This window comes from Pantherophis guttatus, chromosome 4 (assembly GCF_059756535.1).
Source record: "Pantherophis guttatus breed Tessera chromosome 4, ASM5975653v1, whole genome shotgun sequence".
NCBI lineage: Eukaryota > Metazoa > Chordata > Lepidosauria > Squamata > Colubridae > Pantherophis > Pantherophis guttatus.
In genome coordinates this window covers 47,634,313-47,653,561 of record NC_142066.1, presented here as the reverse complement: position 1 = coordinate 47,653,561, position 19,249 = coordinate 47,634,313, and the positions used below count along the sequence as shown (strand labels likewise).

The following is a 19,249-nucleotide window of genomic DNA, read 5'->3' as shown; positions in this document are numbered from 1 at the left end:
TTATTTCAGCATGTAGTTAACAATAGTCCTTGTTCCCTTCTCTTCCTCCTGTTCTCTGCCACATTCCTTGTCCCTAAACAGTTAATTAAATTTAGCAGCATTATAGGAACATCAGTAGGCAGTAGGTGACCTTATAAATGAATATCATGGTGTTAGTCAAGCTGATGAATGGAAGGGGGGAATAAAGGAGGGGAAGGAGAGGAAGGGAAGGGAAGGGTGAGGTGGGAAGACAAATTTCCTGTTGCCATGGTACTCCATGCAGAATTTGGTTGCTTGTATTACTGTCAGACTCAGATTCCCTAATGGAAGTAAAGTGAGATAGAGATAGACTGGGAGACAGATTCTATTCTCTTCCCATCTTTCACTCCCTCCCTCCCTTTCTCTCTTTCTGGCCTGAAACAGGATGTTTCCATTTCAAGCATTAGCAAATAAGGCTGTTGACTGAGCTCTTAGTATGTTTGTGGATGTGGATGTGTGTGTGGATCTGCAGAGATTTAAAATCCTATGCATATAATAGTAGTCAGGGAGGGAAAGGAGAGGGGGGAAGTGCCAGCAGCTGCTCATATTGTGGTGACGTCTGCTCCATCACCAGTCAGGGAAGGAAGATATAAGGGACAGCAAAAAATAGAGGGTGGGAGACAATGAGAAACTCCTGTAAATTATAAAAGGAGGCAGGATACTATTCAGCAAGTGTGACACTGTTCTCTGGGGACATTCATTTTACAGATTGACTGGCTCCTTCTTCGCTTCTCATGGCTTTACTCCTCTACTTTCTGATCATCTCGACATTCCCATCAGATACATCAGGAGTTCTCAAGAGGGCTTTTCCATGGTTGAAATGATTTCAACTGGATGACACAGGTATTTTTCACACCTTTTGCTAAACCATGGAGACTTCTCTTCTGGGACTTCTTATTTGGTGCTTCTATCTCAAACTCCTACAAGCAGCCGAAATCTTCCAACAACAACAGCAACCAGCTCCACCCAAAACCAGGACACCCAAAACGAAAGAGTGGATACCTTCATCTTCATCTTTTTTGGTTTCAGCTTTCACTTGGGTGCCTACCCTTAATTTGGATAAGGCTGAACCTGAGGGATCAGAGGCAGCAATGGCCTTCCTGTACTCTGGGGATACCTTGAGCCTCTCACAAGCCAACTGTACCCAGAGATTTGAAATGAGGGCTTTAGTGAAGGATTCTCGCCCTCCACCAGCCTTATATTCCTATTTACGCAGTGCTACTGACACCTTGACCCATGCCACCAATTTCCTCAATATGGTCTTTCAGACTAATGACATTCGGGAATCCAGTGTGAAAGAGGATGTAGAATGGTACCATGCCTTGGTGAGAAGTGTTATAGAAGGGGATTCTCAAGTTTACCGAGCCATATTGACTTTTGATGCTCATCCTTTGTCTTCCAAGCCCCAGTTGATACTTCAAGCCACAAAGGGGAATAATGAGATCTTACTTCAAGATCTTTCTGCCTTTTCAGAAAATCTAAGGAATCTGACTTGGGAAAATGAGTGGTACAATTTCTTTAGGTTCCAACGGACTCCACCGCTTTATAAGAGGATTCTCAGCAATGACCTTAAGACACTAGACACCCCCAAATGGAGCCAAGGAGATAGTTATGTGATGGATCAGGGCTATATCAAATGGTCCCCACCTTTCCTGGAATGTGAAGATGGAAAATTCTTGCCCACCTGGATGGTTACACTCTCCTCTTCATTCTACGGCCTCAAGCCTGACCTCAATCCAGAATTCAAGTGAGTGGAAGAGGATAGTGATAAAGGGGTGAGATTTTGATCCAAACCACATAGGATAGAAGAGATCCACCATTGGTTCTTCTCACATTAGAATAATATAAACAGTTGTTAGGGAACTGGGGAGGGAAGAAGCTAGATGGAGAATGTGGAGAGAAAGTTATCCAATGCTCTTCTTGGTGGGACTGAAATTTACTATTACCATCATGCATAGGAACTAAATGCATTCATCACTATTTATTGCTAAAATGAATATTCTATTGAGAAGCTCATCAGGATTTGCAAATAGCTGCTTACAAATATATTGCAAAGTTAAAAAAAATTAAACTCTATCTCAAACCTGCTATTAAAAATAAGAATAGTAATAACAATGACATATATTTATCTAAGCATGTGTAAAGTACTTTGTTTTCATGGTTAAATAACTGTTGCTTGCCTTTTGGCAAATATCCTAGTTTAGGATAATCTCTAAAATAGAAAGGATATGTTCAACTTTTCTAGGGGGGAAGCTGAACTATGATGTCTTAACACCTAGTTGCAATAACGAGTTATACTTAAACATAATGAGAAAGCATTCACTGTACATTCAAAGGCAGCTTTTAATTTATCCATATTCTGGGATAAATTCCTAACAAATGTCTTAATGTCTGGAATCTCAGTCTATCCATCACACCCAGATTACGAGGCTGGCCTGGAAGGAAGAGAAAATATCTTCCATTCAATTTTAGCACTTATTCTTTATTTTAAAGAATATTAAAAATTATACCGATATTAAATTTTGATATTAAATAAGTATGTTGTTAAGTACTTTACAATATGGGGTCTTAAATAAGACTCTAGAGCTTAGCTGAAAAAACAAAAGTCCTATCTAGAAGAAGAGTCTGAATGTAAGAGAAATGGAATGGGCTGTAGTATTCATCAGAAAAGATTTCAGAGGCTACTTATATCTTTTTCTACCCACACACAAGGTACTATTCTACAGAAGTTTCTATTTACTTATATTCTAGTGGTAATTTGCAATTAACAAAGGGGAAAACATTTTCAGTATTTATATCACTTTCTTTACTGCTTACCTAGAAGAGATTTTAGGAGTAATAAGTCTACTTTGTTATTACTTCATTATTCTTTACAAATCTGATCTTCTTAAATCTATTAAGTCTGATAAATCTATTTGCATTATTAACCCCATAATTTACCAACAACTACTTGACTGGATTTGAACTAAGGTAAATTCACACAATAGACTTAAGTGGTGTCTATCATTGGCTGATTCACCAAAAGCAGTTCTTTTTAATTATATATGGGGGAGGTCAAGGAAGAAAATTTAAAATGTCCCAAGTCCACAATCTCAATAGTAAGTATCTTAAAAACCACCAATTCAGTGTGGAATGCTAAATTCTGAATTGTTATATACAAAAAATAAATTATAAGTGGCTGTCAAAGGATAGTGAAGATGATGTGCTGAGGAAACACACCCTTTTTTTAAAAAAAAAAGTTTTTCAGTTTTATTTCTTATACACATAATATAAAATGTACATTTTCTTATACATAATTAATCATACATATATACATGTTTTCCTTAAAGAAAGCATTAAAATAAGGCATTTTAATTTTATTCTGGGTTGCTCTTCTACCCTTTCTTCCCTCATTTCGCAACAAACCTTCTTCTTCTCCTCCTCTTCCCCTTCCCTCTCTCCTCTCCTCTCCTCTCCTACCTCATCCTACTTCCCCTTCCTTTCCCCCACTCCTCTCTTCTTTTCCCCCTTCTCACCTTCTCTCCTACTCCTGTCCCCTACCCTTCCTTCCTCTCTTTTTCCCTTTCTTCCATTCCTCTCCCTCCCTCTCCTCTTTCTACCCTCTCCTCCTCTCTCTATCTTCTTTGCTGTGGAATATTCTCCTTGTTTGCAACTCCTTGCAACTTGAGGAAACATACCCTATTGTCTACAGCATATGCTACCTTTTAAGAAGAGTTTTTGTACATATGAAAAAATCTGTACATGATTCAGAATTAAAGGGGATATTCCAAAGCTACTTTAGGTTAAAAAAAAAAGATGTGTTATATCTTTCACATAAATAAGAACTAAATTTCTTCTGATTCTGCCAATCAATTGGAAACAGTCCAGAAAGGCTATTTAGAAGTCTAAGCAGATCTTATTTTGAAGGGTTGATTTTCATTACAGAATGCTACCATGGCCTATCTGATGTAATCTCACAGCCTGCACAAATGTCCCTACTTTGCGACTGATCCGCTCAAGTCTACAATCACAATCTGTAGGGTTAGCTATAGTTTAATTCTGGCACCTGCCTTGCACTAACAACTAACATATTCAAATGGCTGCCAATGGTTCAGCAAAGATAACTGCTAATGTCTTCTGTAAATATCTATTAAAAGATAGTTTTCAGCTGGACACTTTAAATAACTGCCCATGGCTTGAATTACATTTATTTATTAATTTCTCCTAATATCCCAAAGTAGCTTCCTTTCAGGATATTGTGGGAAAAACAGGTGTTGATTCCACCAAAGTGCCGTACGGTTGTTCTAAGGGAGAAAATACATTTGGATGAAAAATATCCTAAATGTAGATCACATTATCGTGGTGAATTGAACTGCAGTTTATTCAATTAACTTTATTTTGTAGATTCAGAAAGCATTCTGAATTATACACTAAACATAGTGGCTAGATTAGGACATTGTAATAGAATCTGTTTAGCTAGTTGAAGATTCAATATGTCATTACAAATATAATTAATATTGAGGTAGATATTCTAACGGTATGAATAGGGCTACAATATTTGGGCTGTAAAATCCGGATGATCAATAGACAACACCAGAGACACACAGCACCTATGATACTTTGCTGCTTTCTAACATATTCATGTGATTTTTTGCAACCCCCAAGATATTACAAAGCTGCAAATGCTCCTTCTTATCAAATAATTCAAATTCAGATAAACTTATTAAAAGTACAATAGAAATTCCTTATTTTTTGGAAAAGCTTGTTGTTTATATGTATATAATTCAGTCTACCTATCATCTACTTATCTGTCTGTCTGTCTGTCTGTCTGTCTGTCTGTCTATCTATCTATCTGTCTACCTATCTATCTATCTATCTCTCAAACACTGACTACTTCAATGTGACATTAATTCATGTTGTAGGTTGGCTTACCATGTTTTTCAGATCCATGAGTCCCATAATCATGATCTGTAGCTGTGACTGCTTTAGACTAGTTAATCTAATCATACAATGGCATGCCACATTCAAGGATAATAGATGGTTAAGCAGACATTATTCTTCCAGGAAAACAGGGAAGCTGAGCTATTATATTCAATGAAATGTTTGTAATCAGGCTTTGTTTTGAGAAACAGGGTCAGGAGAAAGTGTATTAACTCTGCCATCCTGAGCCTTTACAGACTGTGTTGTTTGTTCAATAAATAAATTAGAAAATGCACAACTGTGCAATGACAGGCAATAAGGTGCTAGTGGGATGATTAATTTGATCATCTTTGGGATGATCAGCAGGTTAATCCTAGATTTAAAATAAACAGGAGTTGATATGTTAGACCTGCTGCATTCTGGTGGTCATGCGTGTAATTTACAAATTAGGCAGGGTTGAAAAGATCTCTACAAATCATACCAGCCCTGACCATCTCATGCCAAAAATAGGCAAATGCTAAAAACAATTTCTTCTCCACTTATCCCATGAATTTAAGAGCCCAGTGAAGCAGATGGTGGGGAGACTTTTATTTATGAAATAATATATTTTTAGATCCTTTATTCAGGATTGATCTTATAGTAACAAAATGAGAAGAGAGAATAAGGAAGGCAAAGACCTCAGGAAAAGGTATTCTGAATTTTATTTCTATCAACTCTCCTATGAGAAGGATTCCTGCTTTTGTTTTAATTGTTACTTTATTTAAAAATGTATTTTTAGTTTAAGATTATTGATGCAATCCTAAACAGTTTTGATAGATTTGTATTTGGAAAGACAGGATGTAACAAAGCAACAATAATACTACTAATAATGCAGTTATAATGAATTGTCTTCAGAAAAACATATTGGTTGCGTTTTTATACATTTACCTATTGGTACAAGTACGATTTATACAGTTACTCTAATGCAATTACATAAGTTTACATAACACAGCAAACCAGAGACATATGTCATGGACTGATCTATACAACATGCTGTAGGCTAAAATCTGTTTGCTCATTTTATGATTCAAAGGGAGAATTTGTATTTCATATTGAATTACTAATTAAATGCAGGTAGGCCTTGATTTACTACAATAATTCTACCTGAAATTGTTGTCACTAAGTGACACAGTCATAAAGGATGAAGTCATATGACTGCTCTGCTTAGTAAGGACTCTGTATGTGCTGTCTGACTTTTGAATTCCTGCCAGCTTCCCCACTGACTTTGCTTGTGGGAAGCCAGCAGGGGAAGTTGACAATTGCAATCATTTGACTGTGGCTTGCTGTGACATCATATTTGTGAACTGCATGCTAAGCATCTTGACCACAATCACATGACCATGGGGATGCCACAATGGCCAGAACTTGTTTAACGCTGTTGTAAATTTAAATAGTTGCTGAATGAGTGATCATAATCCAAGGACACTCTGTAATGCATGTAAGCATAATTTGAATAATTTGAGCCTCTATAGTAAGATTGAAATTCATTACAACATATGATTTTCCCCCCTCCCATTTGAGCGAACTATAATTATGGTAGTACAAGTAAACATGTTTTATAAATACAGCCGGATTGCTATACAGAGTCAATGAGGTTGGCTGAGTTTTAACTTACATGTTTATTAAATTACAGCCATCCATCTTTGTTGAAGAGTTTGGGAATTAACAGTTAAAAACATTATGTAAACAATTAAATAAAACTACAAATAAAATAAAGTAGCCTAACAAACATCCAGGTGTAGGTTACAAGAGCTAAGAAATAGACATACCCATAGTATCAGGACCCAGGCTTGATAGCAAAACCAGACCTTCAAAGACTGATGAAAAGCAAATCTGATCTCTTGGGAAGAATCATGTCTCATAGCTGTATGACAGAAAAGGCTCTTTCCTGAGTCCCACCAGAGATAGGATTCAGAGCATGTCTCTTCTGCCAAATCTAATAGGAAAGGTAAATCCAACTGGGGGGAGAGGTTTCCAGAAACAACCTAATTTCAGATCATAAAGGGCTTTAAAGCAATTACCAGCACCCTGCATTGTACCTGGAAGCTTTATACTAACCAGTGCAGTTCATGGAAAGAGGTGTCACTTTACCCCAAATAAAACTTCCAAATACTCTTCAAGGGCAGCCCCATGTAGAACATGTAGCACTAATTCAAACAAGAGGTGACTAGGGCATGAGTGACTTTGAGCAGTGCCTTCCAGTGCAGGAAAGGCACAATTGATACACTGTCACCTGCTCTTCAACGAGTATTTGTGAACCCAGAAGAACTCCAGATTGTGTACATGATCTGTCAGGAGCAATGCAATCCTATCCAAAATGACAGATGGAAAGTCCTCAAAATCAGGAGGTCTTAAAACCCAAAGTCATTTGGGTTTGAACTGAAGTCTATTGTTCCCCTTCCAAACTTCCTGTGAGCCTTCAGACACCAAGGCAGGACTCTACAGCATCACTCAGACAGCACCTGTTAGAGATACATAAATAGGTATCATCAACCTACTGATGAAATCTCACTTCATACTAACAGATGACTTCACCCAGCAGCTATATGTACATGTTAAAAAGGAGAGGAGAGAGTCTGGTCCCTACAATACCACAAATAATAGAGATAGTGGAGTGGACATCTCCTCTGCTATCCACTATAATGTGTCAACCTTAATGTAGGGCTTAGTATATTGTACAATGTACTAATACTGGCTTAGTATTAGTACAATGAAGCAATCATTGTAGCTTTAAGTGGCCTAATATAATATATGGTGGCACAGTGGCTAGAATACAGTATTGAAGGCAAACTGCCCACAGCCTGGAGTTTGATCCTGATAGGGCTCAAGGTTGACTTAGCCTTCCAGTCTTCTGAGGTCGGTAAAATGAGGGGCCAAATTGTTGGGAGCACTATGTTGACACTATAAATTTCCCAGAGAGTGAAGAAAGCACTGTGGGTAGTATATAAGTATACATGCTATTACTATTGCTATATGAACCCAGCCAATTATGGTTTATGAACAATCCATAGTTAAATTTATTTTATTTAGTTCAATTTATATGCTACCTTTCTCTGGAGACTCAGGGCGGCTTTGTTTGATATGATTTCATATCATTGTTTGATATGAAATGTGATCCTAATCATAAACTTGTCATAAGATCATTTAATATACAAATTAAATGGCCTTTGATGAATTGTTGCTTTTTGAGATCACACAAGTTCATACAAATAACAGAACCAATTTGATTGAATATAAAACAGTTGCCAAGGTTCCCAACAGTTTATTAAATCACTATTCAGAATATACAAATTACAGAGTTAATCTGTTAGAAAAACACATTATAGCTTCACAACATATGAACCCTTTAAACATCTTTGCATGATGCAATAGGCCACTGTGAAAGAATGCACCTACTATACTGTACTGCCATTCTACTTTCTGTGGTTAGTCACTCTTTAGCTAAGAGTATCTTGTACTTTTGTGCTTTCACTTTCTGTTTTGCGGAAGGTCTTATTCCTGTGCATCAGTGAAGCTGCTATGCCCTGATATGATGCAAAGAAAGAATCTGAAGGCAGGGAGAGGGCAAGGAAGGAAACCAAGTTGCTAATATAAAGTTGTCAACTTTTTCTGTGTCAGAGTGATTTTTCCCTCTAAAGAGCTGGAACATACTTACTTGGTGATCATGGGAATAATTGATGCAAATCCTAAATTACATAATCCAAGGGCTAGTGAAGCTCCATCCCAAATTCTGTGTATTAACTTCACTTTTTTAATTTAAAGCAGCAGCATATTAAAGATGTACTGTATATAGTTAGGATCAATTCCATGCTTCCCCATTCAGTAAATGTTTCAGTCCCTTCTCTTTGTCTTCTCATATTTCTGCTACCTCTCAGATAGGATATTATTTTGCTCGTACACATGGATTGTTCATCAGAGCAATTCTTAATACATTCCAGCCAATGGCAATGTCATCTGCAGTGATTATATGATTCCATATAATCAAGTATTAGAACTGTTGAATTCCTTCTCTCCTAATACATGCTAAAATCATCACCTTATTTGTTCCAGAGGGGTCATGAGGCTGGATGTTAAAATCCAAAATGTTGATATAAACCAGTGTGCCACTAACGGAGGATGGTTTGCAAACTCACATCAGTGTGATCTCAACAGCACCCAGGTAAGGAGAGCTTTGGAGCTTGCTCCCAGCTATACTATCATGTCAGACTGTGAACTGTAGGGTCTTCCCTATTATTGTGCCAATCCTCTGGAACTATTTTTCCAGACATCCCTCTATATGTACACCACTATATTGGTGGTGGAAAAAGTGTGTCTTCCAGATGTTACTGAACTACACTTTTCAGTTGCCCCAGGAAATGGCCATAAGGTTGAGGGATGGCCAGTTTCATTTTAGCAGCATCTGGAGGACAGGTGTTCCCCATCCCATCTAATATTCTTATTTAGAATTATGTTGTAATAGAGCTATGTATGCTTTGAAAATAATTCAGAAAAAGTACTTTGAACTCCAGATGAACACAGGACCAGTTCTTAACTGCTGGGCTTATATAGTGTATTGTTGTTGTTGTTTTACAGGTAGTCCTCGACATATGATGATAGTTGAGCCTGGCAATTACAGTCATAAGTCATGATTATCATAAAGCAGGTCATCATGTGACTGTGGGATGCTGCAAGCTTCCATAAATGTGGGGTAGTTGCTGAGCACTCAAAATCCATTCTTATGATTGATGGGGTTGTACACTGTAACACTGGGTTGTAAGTAGCTTTTAGGCTACAATGGAGGGTCCATTATAATGTTGAATAGTCACTAAGTGACAACTCTTAATTTGAGGAATATTTCTATCTCTAACTCTATCTCTATCTATTCCTTGAGAGAGAGAGAGAGAGAGATAAAGATATATATAAATCTGAAGGGGGGAGAAAGAAAATAAACAAAGAAAATGGTGCAAGAAACAAAAAAGAATGAAAAATGTAAAGAAATGTTATGATTTGCAATCTTCTTTTCAACAGATAGTTATAAATTTATAATCCTTCCTCCCTCTTAGATATTACACAAATCCTTTCAGCCTCTCACTTAATCTACATCTTCCTAAATCTTCAAGCCCATAAATCATCATGTCATTTCTTTCTTCTTTCAACAAAAAATCCATACTGCATAAGGCTTCTAGTCTTTCAGAAAACTTTTTGTTGTGTTTCTTCCCCCACCCCACCTCACCCTCTGACTAGGCTGGTCAGTTTTGCCATTTGTAAGAACTATGACATTTTCACAATCCATTCCTCCACTGCAGGGATTTCATTATTTTTCCATGGGTTTATGTGGTGCTTTCGAGAAGGAGGAAGAATGGTTGTTGTGCTTTCCTTCAACTCACTAAAAACACACCGTGACTGTTCCTGCCCTCTAAGTTTGCATCCTGTAATATTTGAAACACTACACAGTTGTCTGCTATTTATTAAGGAACCATGCCATTTCTCAAGTTTCCAAGGGAGTTTGAAAAAAATTTGTAGTTGCTTTAAGAAATTCACTCATTAAGGTTAATCTGACTCTTAATGATCTAAAATGCATGAATGTAATGAGCAAATATATAGAGTTATCAGATATTGCCTGCATATGATGCCACCAGAGACTAGAAAGGGTTAAGTCTTTACAGACATCACATGTGACTATATCAGCCAATGAACTCTCTTATTGGACTCTTACCTAGAAACCACTTGGATATCTTCCCCTTTTTCTCTCTCTCTCTCTCATCTATCTCTCAGCGAGACAACACGTGAACTTCTCTCTCCTCTCAACATCTGAGTCATACAGTTAGGGTAAAAATGTAACAGGACACCCTGTTCATTATCATATGCATGTATATATTTGTAAATAATAAAAACAACCTTTTGAACCTGAAGCTGTATTGACTAAATAACTTCCTCATAGAACCAAATGAGCACGACCACCAATATATATCTGATAAGAGTAGCCATCAAGAAGGTGCTCTCTTCAAAGTCGACAGGACAGAATTAATTGAATTCATAAAAAGAAGCAGAACAGTGTCTTAGTCCAGTGTTTCATAATCTTAGCAACTTTAACATGAGTGTTATGAAATCCACTTACGCTGGGTGGGAAATTCTGGGAACCAGAAATCCATGCATCTTAAAGTTGCTGAAGTTGCATAACACTGTCTTACTAAGGAACGTTTCTTCTCAAATTAACCCTAATTTTACATCTATAAAAGTATTATATTTAAAGAAGTATAAGTCCTTGCTGGCTCAGTAAATGCTGCCATCAAGAGAACTTTGGATTTCTGGTTTACTTTACCTACAAGAAGGGCTTCTGCACCTCCCAAAGACTGGGAAGAATGTGTTTGGAAAACAGCTAGCTCAGTTCAGCCATAGATCTTTAAACTAAAACTGGAGGGGGAATGAGACCAATTTTTAGGACCAAACCCAAGACAAACCCAAGACAACAGATCAGAAAATGAGGAAGGAGGTGGTGAGAAGGAAGGGACACTCAGGCATATAACAGAAGATGCAGGAAGCAAACACAGGGTCAGTCCAGTGGTGGGATTCAAGTAATTTAACAACCGGTTCTCTGCCCTAATGATTTCTTTCAACAACCAGTTTGCCAAACTGCTCAGAAAGTTAACCGGTTATCCCGAACTGGCTGAATCCCACCACTGGGTCAGTCATAAAGGGCTCAGATCAGTGGTGGGTTCTTCCCGGTTCGGCCCGGTTCGGCCAAGCTAGTAGCGGTGACAATATGATATCACCAAACTGGTTCTAGCCCCCCGCCCCCCCCACCCCCGGTGCCCCCCCACCCCCCACCCCCCCACGTTATTCTTACCTTTTATTTGGTCCCACCCCCAATCTATTGCTGCCTCCTGAGTCCCAACTGATGGCTAGAAGGAAAAAAACTGTTTAAACTCTTGCCACGGGGCTTCAAAGAGCCGCCCTACAGCTGATCAGTGTTAAAAGAAAACAAATGAATAGACCAGTGCCTGCCAAAATAAATGGGTAGACCAGTGCCTGCAAAAATACATGAGTAGACCAGTGCCTGCAAAAATACATGGGTAAATCAGTGCCTGCAAAAATACATGAGTAGACCAGTGCCTGCAAAAATAAATGGGTAGATCGGTACAGCTCTGCAAGCAGTTAAAAGCCTGGTAGACCAGTACCTCTGCTAAATCCTAAATAATTGTCACATGACCATCAAGCCACGCCCACATAATAAGCCACGCCCACAGAACCGGTAGTAAAAAAATTTAGAATCCACTCCTGGCTCAGATGTCTATACACTAGTGCTCAATGTGTGGGGAACAAACAGGGAGAACTCGAGATCCTAATACATGAGCACAAGCATGATATTGTAGCTACTACTGAAATTTTGTAGGATGGAATCCATGATTAGAACATACTGCTAAAAGGATATAAATTGTTCAAATGAAACAAGAAAAGAGGGAGAGAAGTTGCCTTTATGTAAAGAAATACTATATTTCTATGGAGAGTAATGGATGGAAGCTTGTCCAAGGGAGATTCGACCTAGAAACAAGGAGATTCCTGACAATAAGAACAATTAATCAATCGAACAGCTTGCCTCCACGATTTGCGAGTGCTCCATCACTGAAAGTTTTTAAGAAAAGATTGGACAGTATAAGGACTTCTGCCTTGGGGGTTGGACTAGAACTATGATGGGGAACCTATGGCACCCGTGCCATAGGTGGCATGAGGAGCCATATCTGTGGGCACGCAAGTGTTGCCCTAGCTTAGCTTCAGCGTGCATGTGTACGCCAGCCAGCTGATTTTCGGGCCTTTCGGGCCCACCAGAAATCAGGAAATGGGCCACTTCTGGCCTCCGGGAGGGTGGGGAAGCCATTTTCGCCCTCCCCAGGTTCCTAGAAAGCCTCTGGAGCCTGGGGAGGGCAAAAAATAGGCCTACCGGGCCCACCGGGCCATCACATGCCAAAAGCAGGGGGAGTGCATGGGGGTCGCACATGCATGCATGGGGGGGATGGGGCACAGTGAATTATGGGTGTGGGCACGTGCACACTCGACTGCAGTCCCCCCGCTTTTGGCACGCAATGGCAAAAGGGTTAGCCATCACTGGACTAGAAGATCTCCAAGGTCTTTTCTAGCCCTATTATTCTATGCTTCTTCCAATTTGTCTGCTGAGAAAGGTAAAAACAGTGGAATTCTGATTTCATTAAACTATCAGTATGCATTGCATAGACATTTTCTTCCTGTGAAATAATTGGAAAAAAGCAAACTCTTGACCCAATACGGACTGTGGCTTAACATGTTTTCTGGTCCTTTAAGTATTCAGTATGTATTCATAGTATACACTCTTTTGGGTGTAGTTGCTTCTCAAGGGATTAGTATACTCTGCAGCATTAGTGATCCATTTAGGTTTTAGGAAAAGGGGATTTGGTCATCCAACATTTGGTTAGCGTAATGCTTAAATATTCAGCCATGGATGTCCAGAGAAGGAGGAGGGAATTGTGTTGAGCCAGCTAGAGAAATGAAGTAAATGAAGAGTACTTTACACAAAACTCAAGATACTTGCTCCTAATTTAATCCAATAAAATAAGAAGAGATCAAATAAAGCACAGGGTAAGCGATAGAATCTCCATCTTAATCTTTTAAACATGCCACAGAGAAAAGACATGAAAAAGCATTTCAGAAGTTATTGAGACTGCCTTACTGTTTTGATGCTAACAGTCTCAGAATTTATTTTTATCGTGCAGAGCAAAATACCTCACTTCCAGACAGAAAGTCATCAACTAATTCTAGATTCCTCTCAAAACTCATGCCTGTTAAAGGAAGGCTGGTGTGATGAAACATATATATTGAGGAGGCTCTGGAAACGTGTGTGTGTGTATGTGTGTTCTATTTTAAATATATACAGTATTGAGAATCTCTTGATTAAACTCTGTTTCCTCTCCCACTGAAATATTGATGTACAAAATGGCTACTTACTATCACTAAAATGAAAAACAAAACAAAAACAAAAACTGTCATCCCAAAATAGGGAAAATATATAATTTTTCATCAGCTAGCACATAAAAAGTGTACAGTTTGTGTGTGTAAGTCTGCCTATGCACATCTCACATATGCTTTCCCACAGCATTGAAACAAATAATTAATGCATTAATTTGTAATATCTGCTGCCCAAATGCTAACAAGTTGGTAGTAAGGATCAAGATTCTTTACTACTCTCCTTACTTATATTTCTTTACCACTGTATTGATTTTGATTGAAGAATCTTTCTAACTGAGGCCAATTCTTTGACACTCTCTGATAGTTTTTGAAAAAGGAAAGCATCTTTTATAAAGACACAGGGTGAAATTCAGTGGTGGGTTGCCCCTGCTTTGCACCGGTTCTATAGAACCGGTAGTAAAACTGTCGGGAGGTTTTTGGCGTCACCAAAACGCTTCTGCGCATGCGCAGAAGAGCGCGTGCACACAAGTAAAGTGAGCACGAGTGCACAGCCCCACTGCAAATTGGTAGTAAAGGTAAATAGAACCTATCCCTGGTGAAATTCTATTTTTGCCACAGAATATTTGCAAAATAGACAAGAGGACAACTTGGTACCAAGACTGATGCACTCTTTGGCCACAAGGGCATAACATACTTTCCTATATCAATGATGAAGTAAATTTATTATGCAAACAGTGGGAACACTGGGGTGACAACCAGGAAATCTGCTTGCTACCAGTGAGCATGGTAGTTGGGGTTTATTACCAGTGGGCATACTTGATGTTGGTGTGAAGTTTGTTGGAACAGCTACATAGAATGTTGAAGGAAATCTAGAGGTTGGTACGTGCCCCAGGCAGGAATTGGTGTTGAACACAAGGACAGAATGGACGCCATGAAGAAGTGCCAAGAAGGAGAATGCAGTCTGCTCATTGTGTGGGAATGAACCCTTAAACTGGATGATGTTTTGGGATGGACGTTATCATCTTGGTAGATGGCAGCAGTGGTGGGTTCCTCCCGGTTCGGTCCGGTTCGGCAGAGCCGGTAGCAGTGACGATATGACGTCACCGAACCGGTTCCCCCCTCCCACTCCCCCACCCCCCAACGTTATTCTTACCTTTTATTTGGTCCCACCCCCAATCTATTGCTGCCTCCTGAGTCCCAGTTGATGACTAGAGGGAAAAAACTGTTTAAACTCTTGCCGCGGGGCTTCAAAGTGCCGTCCTACAGCTGATCAGTGTTAAAAGCAAACAAATGAGTCGGGTCGTAAGTCGAGGACCTTTCAGAAATGACTGCCCAGCTAGCCACACCCACCTAGTCACATGACCTCCAAGCCACACCCACAAAATAAGCCACGCCCACAGAACCGGTAGTAAAAAAATTTAGAACCCACTCCTGGATGGCAGCAAAGAAGATACAATTTTTAAGTACTCAGTGGGCTAGTAGAAGCTTTTGGGGCAGGATCAGTGGTGGTTTCAAAAACTTTTACTACCGGTTCTGTGGGTGTGGCTTGGTGGGCGTGGCATGGTTTGGTGGGTGTGGCTTGGTGGGCATGGCAGGGGAAAGATATTGTAAAATCTCCATTCCCACCCCACTCTAGGAGAAGGATACTGTAAAATATACATTCCATTCCCAATCCAGGGGAAAGTTACTGCAAAATCCCCATTTCCTCCCGATCAGATTTGGGAGGCAGAGAATAGATGGGGGCAGGGCCAGTCAGATTTTTACTATTGATTCTCCGAACTACTCAAAATTTCTGCTACTGCTTCTCCAGAACTGGTCAGAACCTGCTGAAACCCACCTCTGGACAGGATGGCTGATAACTGGAATGTGCTCTGGCAGGAAAGTAGTTGGTTGATTGTGTATCTATTTGGCTGACTAGTTGGTTGGTTAAATTCTGGGCTGTGGGTGGCAGGGGGTGACAGGAGAGAGGAAAGGGAATGGCATCCAGATTGTGATGGGCAGGAAAAGATTTGATGGGAAACATGAGTTGGTCTATATCACAGAAGATAAACTTGATGCTTGAAACCAATTTTATCTTAAATCACCTGTATTCACTTATAATGCCAAGTTATCAGATCCTCGGTGCCCCAGGCTCTGGTTGCTGTTACTTAATGCCAGGTTGGTCTATAACAAAGCAATCCTTATCCATAATCTCATTCTGGATAAAATGGCTGGTCTAGTGGTATAATTGAGAATTGATACCAAAGTAGGGTATTTCATTCTCAGAGGTGTGCCCACCTGGGTTTTAAATGTAGCATCAATAATGAGCCTACGAAAAATGGGGGTGGATGTTATCTGAGAAGTCTTAAAGGCCTTGAGAGGTCTTATGCTGCAATTAAGTGGATATGACATCCTCTGGCTGAAGCTGAGCTTTAGGGATCATTTGGATTTATGTTGCAATATTGGGTTCCCTGTTACACAACAACATTCTTGCCTGAACTCTAGTGGGTGGCTGTGGGATCTCCAAGGTCAATAGTGCATAGAGATTTAAATTTGCCATCATGTGGCATTGAGTCTGGAGCAGCTCTGGAATTCAAAGTCATGTACTTCCAAATTCATTGGCTGTAAAATTCAACCATGCTTGCAATAAGAAAGGTGCTATAGCAAAAGCACTTAGACTTATATACCTCTCCATAGTGCTTTAAAGTACTCTCTGGGCAGTTTACAAATATCAGGATATTGCCCCCAACAATCTGGGTTCTCGTTTTACTGATCTCAAAGGATTGAAGGCTGAGTCAACCTTGAATCACTGAGGACCAAACTCCTGCCTATGGGCAGAGTTAGCCTGCAAAACTGCATAATTATTGCGCCACCACAGCTAATGAAGTCTTGCTAACACTCTTCTTGTGCAAGTGCTCCAGTCATTAAGGCTTCCTACAGAAAGTGGTGGGATTGATGACTCAGATTGATGACTCTTGACACAGTTAATGTGATAATGTGGTGCTGGAACCCGTAAGGAAATTTGACTGGATTATTGACTGACTGGCTTGAATATGTTATGGATATGTTACGGGCTGGCTTGATCCCACAGTTTTGGGTTAAATTTTAACTGATTTTAAATTGGGTTTGTTTTAATATTTAATTATTTTAAACTGTTTTTAAATTTTGTATGTTTTGTTTTTTATTTTGGCTGTTCACCGCCCTGAGTCCTATTGGAGAAGGGCGGTATACAAATTGAAACAAACAAACAAACAAATAAATAAATAAATAAGACATATGAGAATGATTTCCTTCTACATTGGTTACTATCAGGGCTTAAATCTTACTCAAAGTCAAACAGGACATTCCTCAGTCACTTTCCTTGAAAGAATAATTTTGGTCGGTATCTGATTCTTCGCCTCTTGCCGGATACTCTGCAACATAATGACTCAATGCACCAATGGACATTATTTCACCAAGGTTCCCTGTCAGAGCTGCCTCTTCACATACTTTTAAACTCGTACTTAAAGTCGTCACTGATAATATTTAGCCACTTTGTCCTCTGTCAACCTTTTTTGTTATTGCGAGTCTTTTCCAATGATTTTTGACTTCACATTCCTTCTTTAAGTTGTAGATTCTTTATTAAGGTTTTCAGAGAGCAGCCAAGTCCTTGAGAAAGCTGTGAATATATTCCCTTGGAGTCTTTTCATTCAAAGGCAGACTTTGCTTGTCCAATACTATTACTGAATCATAATTTGTATAACTTCTCACAGCATCTTATGACAAAAGTTTTCAAACTTTTGCTAAACAGACTGCTAAAACTGTCAATTAAAAAATTCTAAGAATGCCTTGATTGCAGTAGAGTTAAAGTTTTTTAGGCAGTGCCGAAGGAAGGAAGGAAGGAAGGAAGGAAGGAAGGAAGGAAGGAAGGAAGGAAGATAACATTTGTCCCTAATCTCTCACGAAATCCAATCAAATTTTCCAGAAACCAAGGGTTATGCAGAACACAGCCTAAAAACTTTGCTTATGATATTGGAAATTGGGGGGGTAGGGGTAATTCTGAGATTATAAATGAACAAGGAACTAGATTGAAAGAATACGAGCCAGGAGAACATAACCATTCAAACCATGAGCATTTAAACAGCTTGTCTCTAATCAACTTACTTTGGGAAAGTTTGGAGGGGAGAAAGAGATTTTACAAATGTGGATTTCTCTTTTCAGTGTATCCCACAGGAAAACCATGGATTTATCCTTGGAAAATATAGTTGTCTTTGCAAGCCAGGTTTCTATGGAGGACAGAGAACTGCCACTTCCCACCTGTCTTCAATCAGTAAAGGCTGGTCTGGTAAATAATGAAAAAGTACAGCTTTTTGTAGTAATATAACAATTTGAGCTACTGTTATAAGTTGCATAGGCCTAAATATATACCATTTTAGAAAAATAAAATATTAATGTCTACCAAGGGGACCACAATGTGGACAACTCTGTGGAAATGGCAGAATATGGGGAGGAAATGGGGGCCTAGTAAATAAAAATAAATATGTAGTTGTGTCAATTATATATGTCACAAGTAAATGCCTTATTCTCTAATGTGTAAATAGTATATGAACGGGATGTCAGGGGTTAATTTATTCTTCACTTCTTAATGTATTCATACTTCACCACTCCCATATCTAGCTCCACCCATTGTATATATAAGGAGCTACACACACTCTCTTCTTCGCTTCTATCTGTGAATATTCAGTGAATATAGAATGCCTTATGTAAATAAAAGAAAATATATTTGAACTCTTAACTCTCTCATAACTTATTGAGTCTGATCCAGAAAATATTGCAACAAGCTGGTAGCAGAGGATGGTTAAATTGACTCAATAAAAACTTAAATATGTCTAAGAGAGATAGGCCCAACACCAGGGCATACAGCAAAGAAATGGAAACGGATCAAGAAATAATAGATGAGTCCACAAATGCAATTTCGAGAGAATCCGAAGAATACACAACTGAAGACGAAGAAATAATAGATGAAGATGGTGACCGAGAGGAAATTAAAATAGAAAACAACGAACTCAGGTCAGAAATATTAAAACTGTTAAAGAGCCAGAAAAACGATGAAAGCCTCATCGCGAACCTCCAAGACATGTTGAAAAACAGCGGAGCAGCGAGAGAGAAGCACATCGCCACCGAAAAGTCAAAAGACTCCAAAATAGTAAGTGATACAACTAAAGAAAAGAACGCTATAAAGAAGAAAAACGGTGATCCCGCGCAAAATTTTGAATGGCAGCCATCTTGGTTCCAACAGACCTCCAGAATGAGCGAAGCAGAGCCAATCAGAAAACTTGATTCAAAATTTCTGGCGCGAAAGGCACTACTGGATAACGAAAACGAAAAAGAAAAATCAAACACCTCAGAAGAATCAGAA

General features: G+C 39.0%; 1 protein-coding gene across 1 annotated transcript in view; it reads left to right on the top strand.

Moving 5' to 3' along the window:
- The first annotated feature begins 611 nt into the window (after positions 1–611).
- Positions 612–19,249, top strand: part of GPR179 (G protein-coupled receptor 179) — a 48,683-nt gene continuing 30,045 nt past the window's right edge. The window contains exons 1-3 of the mRNA XM_034415618.2: positions 612–1,765; positions 9,007–9,115; positions 18,052–18,175. Coding sequence (XP_034271509.2) covers positions 888–1,765; positions 9,007–9,115; positions 18,052–18,175 — 1,111 coding nt within the window. The 5' untranslated portion in view covers positions 612–887. The remainder of the gene's footprint in view (positions 1,766–9,006; positions 9,116–18,051; positions 18,176–19,249) is intronic.